Raw genomic sequence first — 24642 nt, forward strand, 5'->3', positions numbered from 1 at the left:
CAGTCAATCATACTGCTGTGAGTCTAGAGTCACACGTAGGCCAGACCAGATAAGGATGACAGATCTCCTTCCCTAGTGGACATCAGTGAACCAGATGGGAGTTTCACACTAATCAAAGTGGTTATATGGTCACCAATAGAGTAGATTAGATGAGAATTCTGTAGAAGCGTCACTGGGACTCAAAACATTAACTCTGCTTTCTCCCTACAAATGCTACCAGACCTGCTATTTTTGGACAGTTAGACTAGTTTTTCTTTAAACTCAAGAATTTTATTGAGTTAAAATTTCATCATTCGCCATGATATTCAAACCCATGTCCCCAGAACGGAGGATCTGGATCTCTAGTCTAGAGATGTTATCATCTCAAAAATGTTTGGTAGTACCCTGCAAAGAGCTTAAAAACGAAACAGCAGATTGAAAAAATGGAAAGTTTACCTAGTCACTGTACATTTACTGCTTCTCAAGCCTTTTTATTGCAACCAGTATAGATATAATACAGACAATGTGTTCATCTAAAACCATAAGGAATAGATTAGATATGCTAAAATCACATAAAAGTTTGAAGGTGGGAAGGAAGTTAGTATATCTAAAATTGAAAGCAATTACTCACTACTTGCTGTGTGTCTTTTTTTTCAGAATGACAACCTAAATAAGATACAGTACATTGTTTAGAATGAAGAGAATGAAGAGACAAATCTTCAAAACCAAATATAATATTAATACATGTTGCAATTTTCTTTAATCGCAGCTTATTACATATCAGTTTTCAACTAACAAATTGGCTATTGTTCTTATTTCCTTAGCTCCCAAGTTTTGATGAGCATATATTAGAATCAATTTTAAAACCATTATTATTGCATTAAACTCTTCATAGTTAGTGGATTAACAGCTTTGTTGAACAGCAAGTTATTTTCTTATTTTTGTACATTCAGTGGAAAATATTTCAAATCTTACTGTCCACTAAACAGAAAACAAGGAATGTATTTTACATCACACTTTAAAATGTTGTTTGAAAACTTTTTTTAAAGTCAAAATAACTCAGTTCATTCCTTCACATTATAAAATCTCAACAACCTGCATTTAGTCTGCCACTAATCCTCATAAGTAAAACCTTAGAACAGAAATGTCCATCAATAAAGTATGTCCTTTATGTTGCCATTCAATTAAGCAAATAATAAATCAGCTTAGTAGTTATTCCAATTAACAGGTTTCCCACTAACAAACACAACCTGTTGGGAACTGTGAAAAAGCTTTTTAACTGAATTTCATAACTGGCAACTTCTGACAGTGACTTCAGAATTTCAAAATACTGAAAAAAAAAACTTCTTATGCTGCAATGTTCAAGAGAACACAGAATCAGAGAAGAGTGCACAATTATATAACAAGTTGCTGTGTGCTATGGGATTTATATATTCCTGAGAACACTTTCACCCATCCTTTGAATCTATCCATTCTAAATGTTCCTAAGTTTGGAGGCTTGCACCATGCCCATCCTATTTGCACTTTATAATCAACACTGACAGGGCAGCTGTCCAAAATGGGTCCTGGCTAATACTCCCTTCAATTTTCCCTCCCTCATTGCAGGGAAGCACCTAACAATTTTTCAGAGCTCCACCTGCCACATGGACACTTGATGAGCCATATCTTTTAGATGCAAACTTAGAAACACATGAGCATAGAACAGAAGTAGGCCATTCAGGTGCTCCAGTCTGCACTGCTAACCAAAACTACAATGGCTGATCCAATCAAGTGCACATTCCTGTCTATCCAGAATAACTTTTCACCCCCTTGCTCAACAAAGCTCTATGCATCAGCTTTAAAAATCTACCTTCTCTTCCACCACCTTTTCAGAAAGGTTGTGTCCGCTGACACATTAAAGCACATTGTTTAAACAACAATAAAAAACTAGCAAACACATCCTTGTAGAAAGTATTGAATGAAAGAACATATTGGTAAATGTTAAAAAAAAGGTAGGTAAAGTAGATGTAACTTTTTTTTAAAAAATCAGTTTTTTTATTTACACATATGCAGAAAATGAGAAAACTCAAGAGGTGAACATGGGCAGTTGGCAATTAATCGGTGGATCGTTGGTGTCAAACAACTTCGTTCCAGGAAGAGTTCCAAAGACTCAAAATCTTCCACCCAAACATACTATATAGTTCAGTACACTGTAGGCTCCATTCTGCTACCCAGGGACAAAGGTTGGTCATACAGCCTTGAGTCTGATCTTTCATTTAATTAGATTATGGCTGAGCAGAATCTTAACAGCATCAACTTGGTTCTATATTTCTAAAACCATTCTCTAATAAGACACACAAATCACAATTCTGAAACTTCCATATGATTGAGCCTCAGAAGCTCCTTGGGTAGGTTTTTATGTCCCAATGTGCGAAGAAGTTCACCCTGATACCACTTTTGGATGGACTGCCTCCATGCCTCAGTTCCAAACTCTCCCAAAGTAAGTAGCTTCTGTTTACCAGAACAGCTCCGTTAATCATCTTGAGTATCTCAACTAGACAACCTCCAATATCAATTTGAAGGATATAAGCTTAGTCTTTGCGATCTCCCTCATAATTAACCTTTTTAGTCCTAACATCATTCAGACCTCCTTCAAGGACAGTATATCCTTAGAGATGTGATGACCAGAACTGAACTCAGTACATTAGATAGCATCTGATCAGAGCTTAATGTAACCTAACTTGACTTGCATCATTGCTTTCCAGTGCCTTGACATAACAGCCAACAATCCATGAGAATTTAATATTATGTTCCTGCCTTACACCAGCGTAACATCTAAAAATAACAATAGAAATCTCTTTTAGATCATTTTACCATCACTTGTTTAGCTCCACATATGAACAGCAAAACTTTTCTGAATTACCCCAAACCCAAAGAGACCCACAGAGAATCACTACAATCTTTTAGGAAGGGCTTCCACTGCTCATGTTTGGTACAGTGATGTCAAAGTACTTTACGTATTGCTATTACCAGAAAAATGACACTGATCAAAAGGAAGACTATTTTTATTAGAAATAGAAATACTACAGACAAAGTACACTGGATTCCAAATTAGCCTGTCAAATGTCTTGTTGAAGATCACAAAGCAGGATGATGATGCAAGGCTTGATGGAGAGAATAAGGGTGCCAATAACTTGGAGGACGTGATTCATGTACAAATATTTTTAAATTCCCAAAAACATTAAAAATGTAAAGAAAGCAGGGATATAAAGGTTCAACAGTGTTCAAAGTTTAAATACAAGAGAATGATGAGGCGTTCAAATAAAAGGTCAGATGCAGTAGGGTAATACAGGTTAGAAGTCCCGGAATATGGACGTCCAAGGAATTACAAGAGGATACCACAGTGTTCACACAAGAACGTGAAGACAGATGGAGAAAGATGAAGAACAGACCCAAAAGAAGAAAATAAGTGTTAGTGATTTTCTTAGTCGTGATAAGAAAATACAATTTAAAAAGTAAATGAGATTTTTTAAAATGGTCAATTTCCTTTTCCGTTCAAAGGTTTAAGTTATACATTCCTAAGAGTGCAAATATAATGTGATGTCAGCTCTCAAGCAGAATCAAGTTGGTGAAAGTTTTGTCACCTACTTTAGCACAAAGTGTGGGAAAGCAAATGTTGAGAAAAAAAACACTCAAAATGATTCCTATTGGGTAGGAAGCACAATGCTGAACTTTTCTAATTAAGCTAGTACTCCCATGAAAAACAGGCAGATGCCATTTAGCATAAAAATTGATTCCAAAACTATATTTAGGGTTCCCAATACAACCACAGTCTCCCAGATGGAGAGTGTATCCATTTGTGAAAATCAGAGCAGAAGTTCTCAAAAGGATCAATAGGCCAACCCAAAAAATTACAATTATCGTGAGGGTTTGTCTGAAGTTCTCAGGTTCAAAGATCACAAATGCTGCTGAGCCTTCCATGTGCACTCTCTACAATCCCATGTCCCATATGGCTGCACAGGGGGAACCACCAGATTTTTCATGCCTTCCAACAATGAGCTGCAGGTCACTGCTCATTTAGCACAAGCAACTGGTCTATGCTATTGTAACGAGATGAGATAATGTGTTTTGGGGCTTATACCAATGTCAATGGGAAGGCATCCCCATCACTCTGCCTGCTGCCCACTCAAAAAAAACGATGTGTGTTTCCTGCGAATAGTGAAATATCGAAGAACTATGAAGAAAAATATTTTGTTCAAACACCACACAAGGAAACTTCCTACAATAAACACTGATTGGGAATTGATTCTTCTTGTTGCAACTGAAGCATTAATAGTATGAAAAGGACTCCATAGAGTCTAAGCTTCCACTTAAACTTAAAATGCCAGGACAGAAGATAACTAAATTTTAATTCACCACTCAGTTAGTTGCCCCAGCTGGACGTTAGTACATTGTCAAAAGCTGTGGGATTTTGTTTGAGAAGGGAAAAGTAGTTGCAGAAGATCACTGAGCCCCTCTCTCAGACTCCCCAGTAAATGTATACAGCGCAGGGTTGGTAGACGCCTGCCCATTTTTGAGCATGTAACTTTGCCTGAAACAGAAAGAAAATTCTGAACAAACAAAAATTAAAAACTAAAAATTAAGAAGCTCAATTCACTAGTAAACAGGTGCGTGGGGCAAAGTTACAAAATTCAAGCTGCACCTCTGCAGTTTAAGTTTCAAAGAAATCAGAATGTATGCCAGGTGTACAAGGACTAAAAACCAGACGAGGAGAAAACGGATTAATTCTGTCTCCCAATTCCTCAGTCTCTTTTGCAACCATTTAAATGCTACAATCTTCCAGACTAGTGCTTCCAATGTAGCTTTTCTCCTTCCTCAACCAAATATGCACCTTTCTATCAGTTACAAGGCCTCAATTCTGCATACCATTTCACCCGTTTCCTTCCAGAAACATGATTGATCTTTCCTTGTCCTCACGTTCTGCTCAGCAGTCTTTGTATGCAATGCAGCAGGTTCTGTCAGTGTGATGCCAACAAACATACCTGCACCTCCCCTCTCAGCAATTCCCAAGCATCTGTGCCCCACGCAACATCCTGATCCATTTCAGTCATCCCCAACACTCCCTCCGCTTCCTCTGGTGTTTTTCAATTGTCATGGGAGATGTAATTGACACCTATTCTTACCTCATCCCTCATCACCATCCAGGGCTCAAGCATTCCTTTCAAATGGAACAATAATTTACCTTGTGCTTACTTCAATTCAGTACACAATGTTCATTACCTACAGTGTGGTCTTGTTTACACACCAAGCACAATCTGGATGACTACTTTGTGGACCACATGCATAACCCCACACTTCTGGTCACATATCATGTTATTTCTCCACCTTGTTTCCACTCTGGCCATTCTATCTTTGACCTACCAGAATGGCTGAAAGAAGTTCAACAGAAGCACAAGGAATATGGCACTTTCATATGAACACTCTACAGAATTGTTCATTTGGAATTCAACAGTTTTAGCTTGTAACCCATGGCTCCATTTTGTTTGCTGGTTTAGATTTTTCTGAAGAAGGTCCCGACCTGAAACATCAGTCTTCCTGCTCCTCTGATGCTGCCTGCCCGTATTCCTCGAACTCCACACGGTGTTATCTCGGACTCCAACATCGGCAGTTCTTACTATCTCCTTGGTTTTTTGCTCTTGTTTTACCTCTCAGTTTCTTTACTTTGCTTTCAGATCATCTTGACATTCACACCTTCACTAGACATGCTATTTATTCATATATGCCATTACCCCATCTTTTGGCCTTGCACCATGACCTTTGTTAATCAATCTTTCCTACCCTCTACCAAATCACAGACCTACACTTTTGTTTGTTTTCCCACCTTTCTCAGAGCCCTTCCCTTGCTTGAAACCCATTACATTTTTAATGAATAAGTCAGAGAGCTGAAACTCTAATAATTCTGTTTCTCTCTGACAGTCAGCAGCATTTTCCCTTTCTTTATGCCAGTAAGCACAGGCAGATCCCAACAACTAACAACGGAGCTGGACTGGAAGAAAACTGAACATTAGCCAAGCAGACTGAAGCACTACAATGTCAGGTACAAAACAGAAAGTTAGGAGATACTAACTCTGCAGATTTCCAGAAGTGACCTGGATGAGAAAGTCGCCTGTTGAGTTTTGGCAGTTTTTCAAGCATGTCCATCAGCTGAGTAAAAGTTGGCCTTTCATTTTGATCATAAGACCAACAGGCAGACAGAATTTCCTACAGAGCAAGCAGAAAAAATTGTCAGTGTTTCAGTGTCTCCTTTATTGATGCGAAACTCTGTCAGAAGGTTTGGCTTGGTCCATGAAGAACCTGACCGTGAACACCATTAAGTGCTGGTGTCAACGTACTTTGTTTCTACTCTCAGGTTTTGACCAGTTCAACGGACTTGTACTATACTGCCTCAGTATTCACATGTTGTGTCATAAAATCATCTTAAATATTAGATTAACTATTTAATGCAATTGTTTCTGATTTGTGAAAGCATGTGTATTTCTCTCCTACTTCCCTTTGTTGTATTCTTTTAATTGTTATTTGTCTGTATTCTTTTAATTGTGACCAGTAAGGGGAATTTCTGATTCTTGCACAAATGCTGACTAAATTACGAAACATTTTGAGCATTTTCTGTTTTAACTTGTAATAAGCTATTGATGATTCAAAAATGATGTTTGTCATGGAGACTAATTCTAGTACTTCAACTCAGTGATCAGCTAACCACACAGTGTAGGAATTGAACCTTGGATCCACTGCTCTATATGGGTTACTGATTTACACGTGAAGACCCTGGGGGAAGCTTAACCAGTAGTCATACATGGAAATTACGATACAATTGCAATTTTAACAATTTCAGTAGGGGAATGTAGCAACTGCAAAACAGATATTCAAATACATTTAACCAATTTCCCTCTAAACATATTTCTTCAAATGAAATGATTTTAATACTTGAAGACATTTTTTTCAAACATTTAAAAGTCAGAGAATCTGATGACTTTGTAGCAACTCAACATAACCCTCAAACAAAACAACAGCTGTTCTGCAGTAAGTCTTACTCACCGTCACTTCCTTTCCCAAGGAAATTTGAGCTAGTAGATTTTGGACTCCTTCTCCACTACCAACTTGCCAGATTATTGCCTCTACAGGTTGGTTCTTAAATGGCCATTCTCTGGCCTGAAGTTCATACCAAATAGTCCTGCCAAAATTAGGAAATTAGTCAAAAATAAGCATTATAGGGAATTACAGACTTAAAACAATCCTACAGCTCATACTGTACCAACACTATAGAGCATAATACAGTATACTTAAACATTTAATTAACTAGCTTACTTTAGAATGTACCCCAAATGTGGGGCACTGTATTTCAGACAAATAACTTGTCCCACAGAAATCCTTAGAATCAAACTTAAATGAAAAGTCATTCACTTTCTAAGAAATATTAGCTACATTATATGGGCATTATAGATCTTACCCAAATGCATATACATCTCCCGCCTTTGAAAATGGGAGTTTGTCTTCATCCTTGCCTGAATACATTTCTTGGACTATTTCAGGAGCTACATAGCACAACCATCCATTTGGCAGCTTCAACTCATTCTCTCTCCTGTAACAATTCCATTATAAAATTAGATGCCTATTTTAACATGGTTGCCAAAACAGAAAATATTTGAAATATATCAAATTCACCCTCACTTGAAAGCACCAGTTCATGATGGGACATAATTTGCACTGGGAAGTCTTTGATACCTTTTCAAGTGGACTTCATATATGATTACATTTGACTATACGAACCATGACAGTCAAGCATCACCCCATCCATATCCCACATTTTAACAAAGATTTTGGAGCTGGACAATGTTTAGGAAAGACCTTTGCATAACTTACAATGAAGACTAGTGATCCAAACCTTAATTGTAATGATCGTTGCACTGATCGTGCATGGACTGGCAATGAATATACGTTCAAAAAGGAGTAAGTTAATGAAATAAATAAACATGTAGTTAACAATAGATTTTGGACTCCTTCTCCACCACCAACTTGCCAGATTATTGCCTGTACAGGTTGGTTCTTAAAAGGCCATTCTCTGGCCTGAAGTTCATACCAAATAGTCCTGCCAAAATTAGGAAGTTAGTCAAAAATAAGCATTATAGGAAAATTGCAGACTCTTTTTAAAATTCCAAATATTAAAATTACATGCAGTGGTTATTTTTGTTTTAAAATTCATGGCTGGGGTATCGTTGGCAAGGCCAACATTTGATGCCTATCCCTAAAATGCCTTTGGGAAGATATGCCAAGAAAACCCCTTCAGCCACCTTGAGCTGTCCCAGTCCATGGAGGGAAAGATTTCTACTGACAGTGAAGGAGGATCAATATGATTCCATATAAGGAACTTTCTTCACTGTAAACTTGCAGTTCCTTGTTCAGAAAGAACTGCGCGGAACAGAACTTCAGTAATACTGTAATCTTGCAATTCAGGAACATTGCTGTAGTCCCTCAGGGTTAACATTATTGCCTTCTTAAATCACAAAAGGCAAAACTACCCTCTGCTGACAGCAAATAGACGTGATCCATAGTCATCCTTCAATAATGACCAATGGTTTCAGTTGGCCGAAAGAAACCTTGCCACCCAGAACCAATTGAAATAATGATCTCTTGAAAGTACCCTTGAAAAGAAAAGTTTACATTAAAATTTAGGAGTTAGATGAGCTGAATCACAGAAACAATGAACACAATTTTCATTAATTAAGATTCCAGCATTTCATCTGAAGTTGTATTTAAGTTTTTTAACCATCTGAAAAACTTGGGGGGTTAAAAAAATCTTTGAAAACAAACAGAACTATTGGCATGTGGTCCTCTGATGTTGTGGCAATTTTATCCTTTCCAACTTCAATCCATCTGGAGGTATGATTGCAAACATAATAGAAAAAAATCACAATTTCTGAAAAACTCGGCTTGGGAAATCACCCAAAACTAATGCTCCCAAATAACTACTTGTAGTGACCCCCACAGGTAAGGCACACATGTTGGAATCAGGCAAGGCCTGAATCACTGTTTTAACTATCCTGCAAGAACAGCCACTCACACTGCTGATGCTCACTTGTGAATATTGGCATATAAATTACTGCCAGCAATGTAGGTGATGAAATTCTCATAAGGAGGAGGAACAGGAAAAAGAGAAAAGAATTAGGAAACAAAATTTTAAGAAAATAAGCAAACTCTTTGCGAAACAGATGCTGGTTATACATATTCAGATGTTCTTTCTCACCTGTCTTCTTGTACCACACCAGATATACCAAATAGTCCAAAGTCTGTAATTACAACTTTTCCATTGTCATAGAAGATATTTTTTGATTTCAAATCCTTGTGCACAATACCTCTTGCATGAAGGTACCCCATCCCCTAGAGAATCAAGGAAAAATGTAATTGTACAGTAGGTGAATTAAATCTAAAAGGGAAGAAATTATCTCTATAATATAGAAAAGATAAGAACAAAATAGATAAATAAGAATACAAATGTCTGGTAGAATTGTCAAATATGAACAGTGTGCGCACAAAGGGGCAATCTGATGCATGGAACTCATTCTGTCCAATAAGCCTGTGGGCATGAGAAGTACAGCATATGCTAGAATGTGTATAATAAAGAAAATGGCCATCAACTGAAAATGATGAACATAAACATAAGAAGTGTGAAATATTAAAAGCTCATGCTTGGATGGAAAAATAACTCTTGCTTTAAAATAGCATGACAGTGTGTGTAGCTTTGCCTAGTTAACAAACTGAAAGCAATTTGAGGAAAATATACATAGAACATAGAACAGTACAGGTCCTTCAGCCCACAATGTTGTGCCGACCTATTATCCTAATTTTGTCCTATACAACAGGAGAGAAAAGAAAGCTGACATGATACCTGGCACACAAACACAGAAGCAGAATGAATACAGACCCTGAAAGATAGGGTTACGTTACTATGGGTAGTTACACAAACGTAATCAGTATTTTAACCATTCCTTGACAAAATTCAGATATGTCCTTTTCTAAAGGTTACAAATATTGTTCACAATTGCCAAACTGTTCTAAAACAGAAATTATGCCCACTGTTCCGTTAAAATTCCAATCCTAGTCTTTAGGTAAACTAATAAATTTTGCTACTTACTTTTATGATTTCCTGTGCAATTTGCCTCATCTTGTTAATATCCAGTGTGATTTTAGAATCTCTCACAAATGAGAACAGTGTTCGCCCTTTACAGAAACTGAAAAAAAAAGTATGCTTGATGATACACAGTAGAAAAAAATATTATGCAATTACTTAAATTTGAGAATTAGGCTTTTTGAAAAAGTATACTGAAACCAGGATAACTAAAAGAGGTGATAATGGGAACTGCAGATGCTGGAGAATCCACCCCAAGCCGCACCTCCATCTCCTACCTACTAACCTCATCCCACCTCCTTGACCTGTCCGTCTTCCCTGGACTGACCTATCCCCTCCGCACCTATACTCTCCTCTCCACCTATCTTCTTTTCTCTCCATCTTCGGTCCGCCTCCTCTTCTCTCCCTATTTATTCCAGAACCCTCATCCCATCCCCCTCTCTGATGAAGGGTCTAGGCCCGAAACGTCAGCTTTTGTGCTCCTGAGATGCTGCTGGGCCTGCTGTGTTCATCCAGCCTCACATTTCATTAACTAAAAGAGGTGATGGGTCTATGCCCGAAACATCAGCTTGCCTGCTCCTCTGATGCTGCTTCGCCTGTTGTGTTTATCCAGCTCTACACCTTGTTGTCTCAAATTCCCCAGCATCTGCAGTTCCTACTATGATTCAGTAATATTTTTATTTTGCCAATTATGGCTTGGATTTTTCATTGAACAAACAAAAGGTTTGTTAAACATGCTAAATGGTCAGTTATGCTATCTACTCCTACAGAGAGGAGATATGCAATTGAATAATTCTCCAATGACTTTAAATAATGCCTCTATGAGCAGCTAGAGGACATCCTAAAACACCACCCCATATGGAAAGAAACATTCTCTTACTCAACAAAACGGGAAAAGGGAATTTCCCATCAAGGTGGAGCAGCACAACTAAAGGCAGTGACATGTAGGTGCATTACACCAATGTACCCTGCCACAAGAATACATTATGCTCTGTTTAATGAACCATTACTTTGGGAGAAAATAATCAGAAAATAAGTGCTATTTTACATGAATAATCCAAAACAAATTTGAAAGTCTTGTATGTTAATACCACAGCAAATTACAATACAAAATATAAAGAGGTCATTCACGTTTTATTTTACCTTGTAATAATGGCTAAGTGTGGAGGATGCATACAAGCTCCCATGAAAAGTACCACATTTTCATGCCTCGTTTGCCGGTAAGTCATCACTTCTTTCTTGAATAATTTCAGATGATCCTGATTATTCCCATCAATCTCCAACAACCTAATTGCCACTTCTCCATGCCAACGTCCTTTGTGAACTTTGCCCCATCGCCCTTTGCCAATTAGTTCACCAACTTCCAATTCATGAAAAGGAATGTCCCATTCCTGAAGAAAGACACTTGTCTGGCTGGGCTTGCGAGCCATCAGGCCCCTGTAGTGTGACCTGGTATTTGGCAAGTCATCTAGTTCATCCGTCTCACATTCTGATTCTGATTTATTAACTTCCTCATCATCAAGTACATGGTCTTCACTCTGAAAGGAAATACAAAAAGAACAATTTTATCATGTGAAATATGTCTTGATCCTTAACAAATTATTGTCAAAGCACTTTTGGTATTCACCCCCCTCCATACCACAAGTGACCATTGTGCAAAACAGGAACAACACAATTTCTGCCTCTTGCATCAGGTTTTCAATTACCATTATTATTAAATTTTATCCTTTCCAATTGCATTCGATCCTCTTCAACTTCTAAAATTAGAAGTTAGCTATTTGCAATAAATTCCAATCTGAACAGAATTTCATAGTTCAATTACATTTTCTGAGATATTCTTTCTGGCAGCACATGACGTACCATGGAAACAGTTTGTGCTTCGGTTTGGGACAAAAATAGACCCATGCATAATATTTGCACCTTAGGTAAATAAGGCTATAAGCAGATGCATGACTACATTACATCCAAAAATAAGACCAGTGCTCATATAACAAAACTTGAATGTTTATGCAAGTAACAATATAGCGATGTTGTACTTATTTCTCAACAGCATACCTCTGCATCCAGATCTTCAACTACTTCTGGTTCAGTTTCCTCAACAGTACTGCAGGAGAAAGAATACAACCTGTATTTGATTCCAGTATATCAATCTAGCAATACAGGGGGAGACAAAGGTCTAATTCCATCTAAATACAAATTTGAAAAACAAGCAGATCCAAATAGAAAATAACTTTGAGCAAGCATTTGAAACTGAACAATCACACCACATTACATAGCTAAAAATTATTACTATTACTTTGATTCAATATGCTTTGCAATAGCAGAATACCTTTCATTTCTAACTGGGTAAACAAGATGGAACCGTTCAGCTGTGCAACACACAAATGTCAATACTAAACAGGATGCTGGAAATCAGAAGCAAAAACAGAAATTGCTGGAAAATCTCACCCGATCTGGCAGCACAGTTCTGAAGAAGGATCACTGGGCCCCAAAATTTTCACTCTGCATTCTCTCCACAGATGCTGCCAGACCTGCAGAGTTCTACCAGAAAATTCTGTTTGTTACAGAAATATGAATGTTAAGTGGCAATGTCGCCAGCTCCACAGGTTTGAAACTTCCTTAACTGTTTGAGTCAAGGCTATGATATCCATATTTAGCACAGGGACAGCAGTATGCAATACTACAAAGTTTTGCTTACTCTACAGGGAGACTCAGCTCAGCTCAGCTCAGGATGATCTACCTTACAGAGGGAAAACTTACTGTAATTTACTGAATTAAGAAACAGTAAAAATGAAACATAACCTTGATCAGTTAAAGTTGAAAACCAATACTACATCACATTGCAGATCTGAACACTCATACCAGCAATTGGACAGCAAACACCTTGTTCGATGCAGAGTGGGGACAGAAATCATTGGCCCCAGTCCACAGCACCCAACGCAAATTCAAAGGATGTTCGAGGATCCCAGTTATTGGCCATTAGTGCACCTCAAATTAACAGAAAAATCTCAACTTGCTTTCATTTCCAGCCCAAGATCAACATTAAAAAAAACACCAAACTGGGCAATAATGTCTAACTCGAGTCCAATATTGGATTGGAACAAAACAACAATTGGGGTATCAATAAAAGTAGGAACCTTGCATGTACAGTGCCTCCCTTATAATAGGCCAATCATTTCAGGAGTGAAGAGGAAATGACAACAAAATTGCACTAGAACTGTACTTGCTCTGAACAGAATTCTTATGGATTTTTACTTCACTTTCCAAACAAAAATGCATGCAATTCAATTGTAAACTTTTAAACTAGTAGTTTTAGAAAGAGTTATTTTCTGCTTTTCAGGGAAGCTGCTGTGAAGGCTTTGAAACAGCCTGGCTGCATACAGCAATGTCTCAAAAAGAGGAAGGGTAGATATAATGAACGCGATTACCTTGGCGTGTCGACTAACTGTTAGTACAAGATCACAAGTGCTGGGATTAAAAACGCAAAGGAGGTTACTTAGAGCTGAGTTCAGTGAAGCTGAGATTGAAATTGTCTAGTAATAATATCAGATGGGATCAAAACCTAACTCCAAGTCTCTGATAATTTGCATTCATCATTCGTTATAGGAAAGCTGGGGTGACCATTTTCAGCTCTGCCACACACAACTGACATATGAAACATGCTGTATGGGGAATAAGTGGCAAAACCGCTGGCATTTGCAGCATGGGAGGCAGCCATTTTGCCATTGTGTCCATTCTGGTTGATTACACTCATCCCATTTTCCATGTTTGACCTTGGAGGCTGCAGCAACAAAAGTAAATATCTACAGCTGATTAAATTTGAGTTTCTGACTCGACCACCCTTTCAGGCCATAAGTTCCAGACTCCCACCATCGTCAGTGAAAAAAAATTCTCAACTTTCCTCAAAACGTTCTACCTCTTACCTTAAATCTATTTCCCATGGTTATTGACCCCTCTATCAATAGAAAACATGCCTTCCTATCCATCCCATTTATGCTCCTCGTTATCGAATCCACCTTGCTCAGATACCATCTCAACCCTCATTGTTCCAAACAAAATAACCCCAGCCTATTCAATCTTTCCTCTTAGGTCCAACCCTCCAGTCGGCATCATCCTGATAAATCTCCACATTCTCTTTTGCGCAATCACACATCCTGCCTATATCGTGGCGGTCAAAACTGATCTCATATGTGGCCTAAACAGCAGTTGTGTAGTTCCATAATAAACTCCTTGCTCTTGTATTTGTGTCATGGCTAATATAGGCTAAAATCCCATGTGCCTCTTTGAACTCCTTATCTACCTGTCCTGCCACCTTCAAGAATCTGTGGATATGCAAGCCAAGGTCCTTCTGTTCTTCAGTTATTTTCCAGGTTTATATCATTAATACGGTAGTTTAGCGTATTATTCAAATATCTTTTGCCCTAAAGTGCATTACATCAAATTTTCCAGATCTGCATTCCATATGCCACTGCCCCGCCCACCTGACCAGTCTGTCAATATCCTTGATAACAAAGTGTGGAGCTGGATGAATTGTAGTTCTTACCGATCCTCCCTACCTTGTACCAATCTTATCATTTTTGTGTCATCGACAAACTTCATCATACTTTCTATATTCAAGTAAAAGTCACAAACTGCAAAGAACCCCAGTAGCATACTCCAGGAAATATCATTCAAAGCATACTGCCAATCACAAAAGCACCCCCACCCCCCATCATGCTCTGTTGCCAGCCTCTCAGCCAATTTTACACCCAACATGCCATTTCGCTTTTGATCCATGGGATCTTATTTTCTTGATCAGGCTGCCATAAGTGAGCATACCAAAAGTCTTGCTAAAGTACATGCTGACAACATCAAATACTTTAGCCTCAGCAAGAGTCCTGGTTACCGCCTCAAAAAATTCAAACAAATTTGTCAAACATGACCTTGTTTTACGGAATCCATGCTGATTATCAGTTTCTCTCCAAGTGCAGATATATTCTCTCAAAACTGTAATAACTTCACCTCCAAGTTTCAACTGAATGGCCACTATTTTCTTGGTCTATACCTTCCTCCTTTTTAAAAAAACAATGAGACACTAGTAGCAGTCCTCAGTTCTCTGGGCACCTCAGCTATGGCCAGAGAAGATATGAAAATTACTGTCAGAGCTTCTGTATTTCCTCTTTTGCCTCTTTCAAGAATCTGGGGTACATCTCAGCCAAGCTTCCAGATTTATCCACCTGTAAGGCTGCAAGACCCGCTTGTCCCTCCTCTCTCTGTTAATTTCTTCTAATATTTCACTTTGATGTCTATCCTAGAATTATCTTTTATGATTGTGAAGATTGACACAAAGTAATCGTTGAGGACAGTGCCCACGTCTCCTGGGTCCACTCACACATAACCTGCACGGTCACTAAACAGATCTGCCTTTTGTCCTTGTTATTATCTTAAGAACATTCCTTGCCCTGCTTTCGCTGTGCACATCATAGTTATCTATCAATGCATTAACTTTTGTATATTACTTTGCAGAATTAAAGGACAGAAAATAAAGTCTTACTTAGTGTCTTCAGAACTATCCGGCTGTAAAGTGACAGGCAGTGATGGACTAGGAACATCTAAATGACAAGAAGTTAAAACACCAGTCAGTAAAATAGGACATTTATCACATTGTTCAGTTCCATTCAGACTAAACGACTAAAATAACAAAGTGAAAACAACTAGCCTAAATACTAACAGTGCATTGTTATTACTACATCACACAAGTTAGTAGTGTTTTGAGGTTCTCTCCACCCTCAAGATACAAGTGTGAAGACTGAAGAAAAGGTGAAGGTAGAAATGATGCCAGTAGAAAAGACTAGGTTCATTACTCACCTGGGAAGATAAACTGTTGTCTATGATGAAAGTAATACGCAGCTTGGGGAAAAGGTCACACAGGCAGAAGAATAGATTACAATCAATTAAGAAACCGCAGGATAGTAGCCAGCATTTCGTTTTCTTATTACATAGACTAATCATGCATTTTTACACTTAACCACTCTGAACAGAAAACCTTTTTATTAAATAGCATGGAGATTGACGTGAGAAACAGAAAATGTCTATCAGCCTCTTGTTAATATTCCCATAATTTTTCAGGGCTTGGTGAGATTTCATTTTACCATCTATATTTAATCTTTTTTCATATCAGTCTGCAAATTTAAAATTCTTCTAACTTGACTCTCCAAGGAAAGCAATAAACTTCTTACAACTACTAACTGTAAGATTATATTAAAGGGCATAGTCATTGAAATGTTCTTTTTAAAACCTATAGCTAGCTGAAAGGGAAAGTTTCCCCATCTCGTAGCATGCCGAGTCAGATTATGTTACAAATGAATTGGAACAACAGCTCCTGAAGTACATTAAGGTTCCTATTCAGAATGTTGCAATTTGAATACCAGTTAACCTAATGCAACCATTCCATCAATTCACAGCTGTACAACTTGTTGGAAATCTGTTAGAAGAATCCTCTAACTATTGTCTGTGTGTGTCAGGTTGGGAGAGGAGGGGAACAGAGAATGCAGAAAAGGAAAGAAACAAAAATTGAGTCATACACACAGTAAATAAGAAACCTGTTGTCAGGCAATAAAATAAGCCCATGTAACCTTGGCATTTCAGTTGGAAGAAAGTAATTTGGCTGTAGGCCAAGAAAGGAAAAAGAAAAGTAACATGTTCACTTTAATTCTTAAAACGTTAAAGAGACAGGTAATGATCTGGGGAAGTCTAAAATCAAAACTAGACCTAGCTTTTAAAGAATGATTACATCTATCCTTAATGTTATTAACTAATTTTAACATGAATTTTACAATTTCTAGGTCATGTTTGTTTTTAAATGTATCTCTGGACATGAAAGGAGAGCAAGAACATGAACGATTCTGCTAATTTAAGAGCTTCCATCATAATGGTCCACATTTGCAGTCAGTGATACTAGATGCAATTAGCCACTGATCTCAAATAAACTTATGCAAAGATTTAGTGTCTCCATGGTGTGATTGCCCTCATTACAAGGTCAACTTCATTCTGACTTCAGTCACAAGAGACCTCCAGATTCCAGGAAAGTGGTATCAACCACAAAAGCTGAGCAGTCAATCAGATGCAAGATTTATGAGTCAATAAACCAGGAAGAAAGAAGTATTAATTGTCATTCAGTTTTTAATAATTTTACAGACAGATTGAGATTTAGTAGAAACTTAGTATCAGATTTTTAAATAAAATCAGAAGATTTATCATCACTGAAAGGAAGGAATGACACTTTAGACTTCCAAAATTAGCTTTTCGGGGCCAGAAAGGTTGTTTATGGACTAACAAGTTTAGCATGCTGTAAAAAAATTCATGATATCTCACCTAACAAGATGCATCATTTTCAATCATTTTTACAGCCAGTGTTGTGTTGAAAACGTGACGTTCATGTCAACTAGCTAATTTATGCTCACTGTTTCGCCACGGCTATTGCAGCCTTCAAAAATACAATGTACCCGACTTCAGATTTCTACATTTAACTGTGCATATGGGACTTCAGAGGAACAAGAGACCCATGTAATAATGGTGAATGCTGACAGTGTCACTGACATCAAACTGCAGTATATGGGCTCAGGGCCTGTCACCCATGCTACTGTATTTTAAGTCTTACCTGGAAATTTGAACCTGTCTCTGAGACCTTTTGGAGAAGGGTTCGGAGGTGGGGTAGCACTGGGAGGATTGGAAGACTGAAAAGGTGCTGGAGAAGAAGGAGTTGAAGATGTTGTTGAAGATGGGTTGCTGCTGGAATCCAAAGGAACTGGTGCATGATCCTACAAATAAAAATCGATATTTAAATTTAACCACAAGTACATTTACCGAGTTATAACATAACAAGAAACTTTCAACACAGCTCAACATTTGAATTTTATTTCCATGCTACATTAACAGATTCCTATGAACAATGCACAATTTAATATGGATGACAAAGCTAAATAATACAGATGTTCTGGGGGAAAAACAATTAATTTCAGCATTCTCAGCATGCACAGAATGTTAGTTTCAAATCATGGTCATCAATACCTTGGGAACAATTACAGATGTTGCCTTGATGTCTCACTATAGGACATTTTTTAGGGTATAGCTTCATAATTCAATTGGCAACTTGTTTTCTTTCAAAAAAAATTCCTTCAATTCAAAGTAGGGATTCAATCTCAGAGAAGGGAACACGAAAACAACTCTGATTATATAAATCAGAGTGCAATGAACACGTGGACTGACAGGAAGTGAGCAGATAGATCCAATAAATTCTACAGGGAGGTGGATAAAGAAGCAATTGAACGGAGAAGCTTTGGGGCCAACCAGTTGCTGCACAATAGTTGTATTTTTGTGTGCTTGTGTCAATATGAGCCAAATTTCAGATGGTAGCACTTCTGTATCAGGCAGACAATTGTGGATTAAAGGTGTTCAGAAGCACAAAATTCAAGGCCAGCACTTCTACTGCCGTACAGAGAGAGTGCTGCAGTAGGTACTGCACTCTTGGTACTACACCATCAGAATTGTCATCTTTCAGATGACATGTAAAAAAAAGTCCCATGCCATTATTTCAGAGGGTCCAGGGGAGTCAGTCCAGACGTCCCAGCCAATTTTTATCCCTCAAAGTAACACCACACAAACAGATTATATAGTCATGAGCACAATGCTGTGTAGGGAAACTTCTTGGGTGGAAAATAGCTGTGGAAATCCAACATTATAGTTAATGCCATAACTTAAAAGGTATTCAATTGGTTGCAAAATACTGAAATATTGGCAGTCACTCAAGCTGTTATGTAATTGTAATTTTTTTAAAATTGGGAGGAATAGACTGTTACAAAACGATTAATTTTTTTTACAAACCAGAAACAGTGCTGGTAAGAGTCATATAGAACCTAAGAATATAAAACTCTAGCAGGATAATCAGAACGCACAGGATCACAGAACCCCTACAGTGCAGACAGAGGCCATTTGGCACATTGAGTCTGCACCAACCCTGTGAAGAACATCCTACTCCCCCAGTCCCTGTAATCTGGTATTTACCACAGCTAACCCCACCTAACCTGAAAAACCATGGACACTATGGGGCTTTTAGCATGGTCAACCCATCTAACCTGCACATCAATGATTGTTATCATGGTCACCATGACGGAGACAAGTTTTCAATTCCAGATTTAATGACAGAATTTCAATTTCACGTGTTGCTATGGTGGGGGATATGCACTCACATCTCCAATGCATTAGCCGGGGCCTGTGGATTACTAGTTGGTGACATTACCTGTGTCCACACAGTCTGCCTTGGATTAAGAGTGAAACTAAGTCGACAGTTCTTTCAAAGGACTGCACAGTGATCCAAATGCCTACCATCTGTGCTTTTTGGTTTGAAGTATGTGTACTTATGAGAGAAAAAGAAAAACAAACCAAATACAAGCAGTCTCCAATCAATTTTTGAAAATTTTGAAAAGCTAATAATGTCATCCATGGTCAAATCTACAAAGTGGACACACTAGAACAAGAAAACACAGGGAAAGCATGAAGTTACCTTTTTTAGCGCCTTTGGAAGAGTGCCAAACTGGGGCTCTGCAGATCTATCCACAGAATTATTTATATCAGACGGTACAGACTCTGTTCTTCGAATTTTAGATGATACTAGAGAACAGAGGAAAAATGTGCATTTCTGGTTTCTCAAAGCAATGTACTGTCACATAACTCATTTCTGTAACAAATACAACTTGGGTCAAAACCCTAAACTGAGCTGAACTAAACTTCAGACCGTAACATGTTAGGGCAGAACAAAACCAGGAGCTCCTTCTGCTCTTGGTGCAAAACATCTAACAGCAAATCGCACCTTTGTTGAACAAGAGTGATGTAAAATTTAACAACACATTATTTGGGTGTAAGCTGAACCTTCAGTTATTTTCTTATTCCATTCCAAGCAAATTAAATGTGAAATTTAGCTTGCTTGCTTCAGAATGCAGCTTTTCTGCTGCCCAGGATTACAAGCATCTTTCGAAGAAAGTAGTAATATTCTATCATTACAAAATTTTGCGATAGAAATTGCATCACACACCACACATGGACACCTCACACACCATCCCCTTCAAACACACACACACACACAACACACACACACACCACCCCCCCCACCCCCCGATATGGCTGCAAACTGCTGCAGCAGGTTTGTATGCATGTAAAACAGTGCAGGTGTGAAAGGCAAAACAGAGATTTGTGAAAAGAGTCAAGTGGGCTTTTAAGAAACAAGGTAGCAAACAGGATAATACCAATAGGCAGAAGTAGGAAAAGAATCCGTAAATTCACATCAGAAATAAAAGTATGCGCACCCTGCAATAAACAGCTGGAGGACTCTAAAATTGATGGGGGAAATGAGGCTGTGAGGGGTATTAAAGGGTAGGATGAGGATCCCAACATCTATTTCCTGGAAACCGATATTAATGGACCATGCTAAGGGCAGCTTGATGGTGACTGAGAACAAGCGGCGATCTGTGGCATTCTAAATGTATGGAACTCACTGCCGGGGAAGGTAGTGGAAGCAGATACTATAGTGACTTTTAAAGGGTGTCTTGACAAATGCATGAATAGGATGGGAATAGAGGGATATGGTCCCCAGAAGGCTAGGAGATTTTAGTTGTGACAGGCATCATGTCGGTGCAGGCTTGGAGGGCCAAAGGGCCTGTTCCTGACCTGTAATTTTCTTTGTTCTTTAATTAAATTAGAGGGAGTAGAGGGAGACAGATTAATGCTGGTGGGGGAAGATAGGTGCACAGGTGACAGAGACATAGATAAGCTGGATCCCACCACCATCATTCAATACATCACGTAACACCCACTTTTAACCTCCCTTCTTAAATGACGATCTACAGCTTCATGTGACTTTTCCCGGTCAACTGGTGTCTAGCATTCAGAAATTAGCTAACTATATGACTAAAAATATATTTCAGGCGAAAGACTGTATATACTCTACATTACGAACTGAAATCTTACTTTGAGGAAATGATATCCGGCATGGAGGAGCTTCTTTTGTGCATTTGTTGTGGCACTTTAATCTAGAAGGAAAGCAAAATAAAGTACCAACACGCATTCAAATTTATTACAATTTGTTATTAATCCAATGTTGCCAATCTTATTTTTGTGATCTTCACTGACATATCAACAGCAATAACGGATAAGGTAATTACAATTAATATTTTATGAAAAACTTTTATGTCCTAACTATTAAGTGAAATGAAAGAAAAATGCGCTTTTTTAAAATTAAGAATAGCATTTATATTAAGGCTTTATTCTGCAACAGCTTATTCATGTACAGCCTTGTATTTTTTAGCCTTGTTTTACGGATATCTGATAAGTGGCTTTTATTAAGAGAAATGATCAGACTTTGGAAACATTATCATTTCCTATTAAGTCAGAGGAAGACACAATTCCTAAGAACCAATGAATCAGTCTTGGTTAAGCATCTTTTCAAAACATCCCCCACACTGAACACAAACATAAATTTATTGCAGCAACAGAGTTGATACAACCCATTTTAATAAGTCAGCTGAAGAAGTTGGAGAACTTGCCAGTGTCCAGAGGTGAACTCTCTGGTCTTCCGTCCAAAAGTTTCCTTATAATGCTTTGACAAAACCAAATAAAACAGCCTATTCTATATTGCAGGAGTGATTAAGATCCATATATGTGCTTTATTACATGTTTCATCAATGGGTATCAAGAGGATATTTAACAAAAAAGAGCTGCGCTCACATAACTTCATCCTGTCGTCATCTAAAGTTTCCCATGCGCACACACTCCACTTCAAAATTGGCAACACTGGATGAAAATCAACAGAAGCCACCTAATCCAATTTCCCCCTCCTTAGATGATCTGTTTATAAACTAAAACACAGACCAGGAATGCAACCTTTGGCTTTGTTAATCAGTATTTTAGACAGTGCATTTATTCAAATTACAATAATTATGTGGTATATTACAATTACAGTTGTTCCAATGACTCATATGACAAATTAACTGTTCCAGCAGAACTTACCGACAATGTTTGCACTTCACGCCAAACATCATATTTTTTTGACAAACTTGACAAGTCTTTGATAGCCAGGACTTTGTTGAAAACCTAAAGAAAAGTGTGCAACAGATTTTCTCAGCCTACAAGCAATGAAAAAGCTATATCTAAAAAGTGGAAGATTGATAAGAGACTCCGAAACTACACAGAATAAGAGTCAACAAAGTCAAGCTTTCCACCAGACACTACAAACAAAACAAACAAGTTCATTTTTAAGCTGATAAACTGCATGGAAGGGAGTGTTTTAAAGACATTCCTATTGATCTACATAACAATTAAAACTAGCAAAGTTAATTCTAAAAATATCATTTTCCATCTTTTGAAATGATTGCAAAAATTGAGAAAACTCACATTCCAGAAGAATTTAAACAATTTGTAAATCACATAGATCGGACAGTGTGAAAATATTTGAACACTGGCTCCTGAAAACAAGTCAACACTAACATTATCAAAGAAAATGAAAGTCGTCCTTTCGATAAATTATATAACACTTAAAATCATTCGCCTGCTTTCATAATTAGACATTTGCAACATTTTTTGAGATATGACAATGTAAACTTTTCGATTATAAAGCTTACAAACTACAGTCACACATTCGTAGGATCCCTACAGCGCAGAAAGAGGCCATTCAGCCTATCGAGTCTCCACAAACCCTCTGAAGAACATCTCACCGAGACCCAACGTCCACACCATCCCCAAAACCCCACGGGGGGGTTTACCATGGCCAACCCAACTAATTTGCACATCCATGGTCATTACAGGATAATTTTTAGCATGGCCAATCTACCTAATGTGCACATCTTTGGACATTCAATAAGAAATACAACCCAGATCCAACTAGATAAGATTCTACGAACACTATTTCCTAAGAGCTCAATAGCAGCAAAACAGCAAAAAACTGAGGACTGTACAGTTAAGCACACATTAAAACATTTCTTAATAAAGACAAAATTGCCAGAAAAGTCATTTTTAACATGTAGTCTTCCATTGGTAATTCACCCAAGTTTGGGTAAACAATGGGGAGGCGATGGCTGAGTGGTATTATCACTGGATTGTTAATCCAAAGACCCGGGTAACATTCTGGGGACCCAGGTTCAAATCCCGCCACTGCAGATGACGGAATTTTAATTCAATAAATAACCATGAATCCATTGTCAATAGTTGGAAAACTCCATCTGGTTCACTCGTCCTTTAGGGAAGGAAACTGCCATCCTCGCCTGGTCCAGACCCACAGCAATGTGGTTGACTCTTAACTGCCCTCTAGGCAATAAATGCTGCCTGGCCAGTGACGCCCTCATTGTAAATGAATTTAAAAAAAGATTTTCACCATCGTGGATAGTGTACCAACAACTCCTTTGAAAATGACTTAAACAAAATAAAAGGAGATCCGTTAAAATGCATGAATTTGTTGGGCCTAATGGCTTTCTCAACCTGAAGCATGATTTTCAGAACGCTTACAACAATTGCGTCAGACAGTGATATGATGGAGGATCCAACCTGTACTTCTCCACAAATTCAGTTCCTAATTTCAATCACTCTTTTATGGGCAACTATCAGGTAGATACCAGGCAAAACTCAACAACAGGAAGTGAGGGAACACTACAGAACTAATCTGCTGAAGCTAAAGTTATATTTCAATCATGCTCTCTAAATTTGCTGTTTACAGTAAGGTGATCCTACTTCGCCCTTGCTTTTTTATTCTAGCTCCTTCGGCTGCAGTGCAAGAAAAGGAAATAAATCCTATCTTAAAACATGTAAAGGCCAAGAGACACATGAAGTAGTGGCAGATTCAATTGCATCTCAATAAACATTTACAGACTGAAGAAAGAAGACACATTTTTCTGGTTTCTTGTTACTTACCTATGTGTAATGGAAAGCCCAAAATCCCTTTGCACCATCTGAGGAGATCCCCGTGGTACATGTAAAGTGTCTGCAATGGGAGAAGAGACTATATTTAAACTGACTGTCAAAAACAATTAAACCACTTTTAAAAGTAACCAAGGCAAAATTACTTAGGTTTAACAGGTCAATGCCCGCTTTAAGGCACATGCTAAATCATCCTGGATTGCCATAATGAGAAGAAGGTATTTATCTATTTTGTGTGTGCGACTCAAGTTACATTGAATGTAAGCATAAAATCTAAGTTTTGTGCCTTTGTAGCACCAAAGGCTTACATGACACATTTAACTGGAGGCTCTTATACCATATGGCGGAAGGTGGTTCTGGACAATCAGTGCACAAACAAATTTAGCTGCACAAAACCTGATTCTCCAATTAAAGAGAATAGTAGATAAGCTATCCATACAGACGTAAAACTGTTTATGTAAAACAACCTATTACATCAAGCAGTTTTAGTTGAAAACAGATAATGTGTGGCCTTGTAGGATCGTTCAGCAATGAACTGACCTGCAGTTCCCCGAATGACCGAT

General features: G+C 38.0%; 1 protein-coding gene across 8 annotated transcripts in view; it reads right to left on the reverse strand.

Moving 5' to 3' along the window:
• Positions 1 to 24642, reverse strand: part of LOC125464525 (kinase suppressor of Ras 1-like) — a 173682-nt gene that overhangs the window by 5440 nt on the left and 143600 nt on the right. For 3 of the 8 annotated variants that reach the window (XR_007250029.2, XM_048556992.2, XM_048556991.2), the window contains exons 6-20: positions 24074 to 24143; positions 22181 to 22264; positions 21143 to 21204; positions 19683 to 19789; positions 17781 to 17940; positions 15989 to 16030; positions 15675 to 15732; positions 12197 to 12245; positions 11285 to 11679; positions 10148 to 10244; positions 9260 to 9393; positions 7466 to 7597; positions 7054 to 7189; positions 6086 to 6219; positions 611 to 645 (exon numbers count right to left, since the gene is read on the reverse strand). Coding sequence is in view for 7 of the 8 variants with exons in the window: in XM_048556992.2 (XP_048412949.1) it covers positions 633 to 645; positions 6086 to 6219; positions 7054 to 7189; positions 7466 to 7597; positions 9260 to 9393; positions 10148 to 10244; positions 11285 to 11679; positions 12197 to 12245; positions 15675 to 15732; positions 15989 to 16030; positions 17781 to 17940; positions 19683 to 19789; positions 21143 to 21204; positions 22181 to 22264; positions 24074 to 24143 (1673 nt within the window). In the remaining variant the exon portion in view is untranslated. Of the gene's footprint in view, positions 1 to 610; positions 646 to 3947; positions 4550 to 6085; positions 6220 to 7053; positions 7190 to 7465; positions 7598 to 9259; positions 9394 to 10147; positions 10245 to 11284; positions 11680 to 12196; positions 12246 to 15674; positions 15733 to 15988; positions 16031 to 17780; positions 17941 to 19682; positions 19790 to 21142; positions 21205 to 22180; positions 22265 to 24073; positions 24144 to 24642 lie in introns of those variants that run through there. The other 5 variants (XM_048556987.2, XM_048556995.2, XM_048556988.2 and 2 more) reach the window with 3 other exon arrangements.

The sequence above is a fragment of the Stegostoma tigrinum genome, chromosome 27 (genome assembly GCF_030684315.1).
Source record: "Stegostoma tigrinum isolate sSteTig4 chromosome 27, sSteTig4.hap1, whole genome shotgun sequence".
Lineage (NCBI taxonomy): Eukaryota > Metazoa > Chordata > Chondrichthyes > Orectolobiformes > Stegostomatidae > Stegostoma > Stegostoma tigrinum.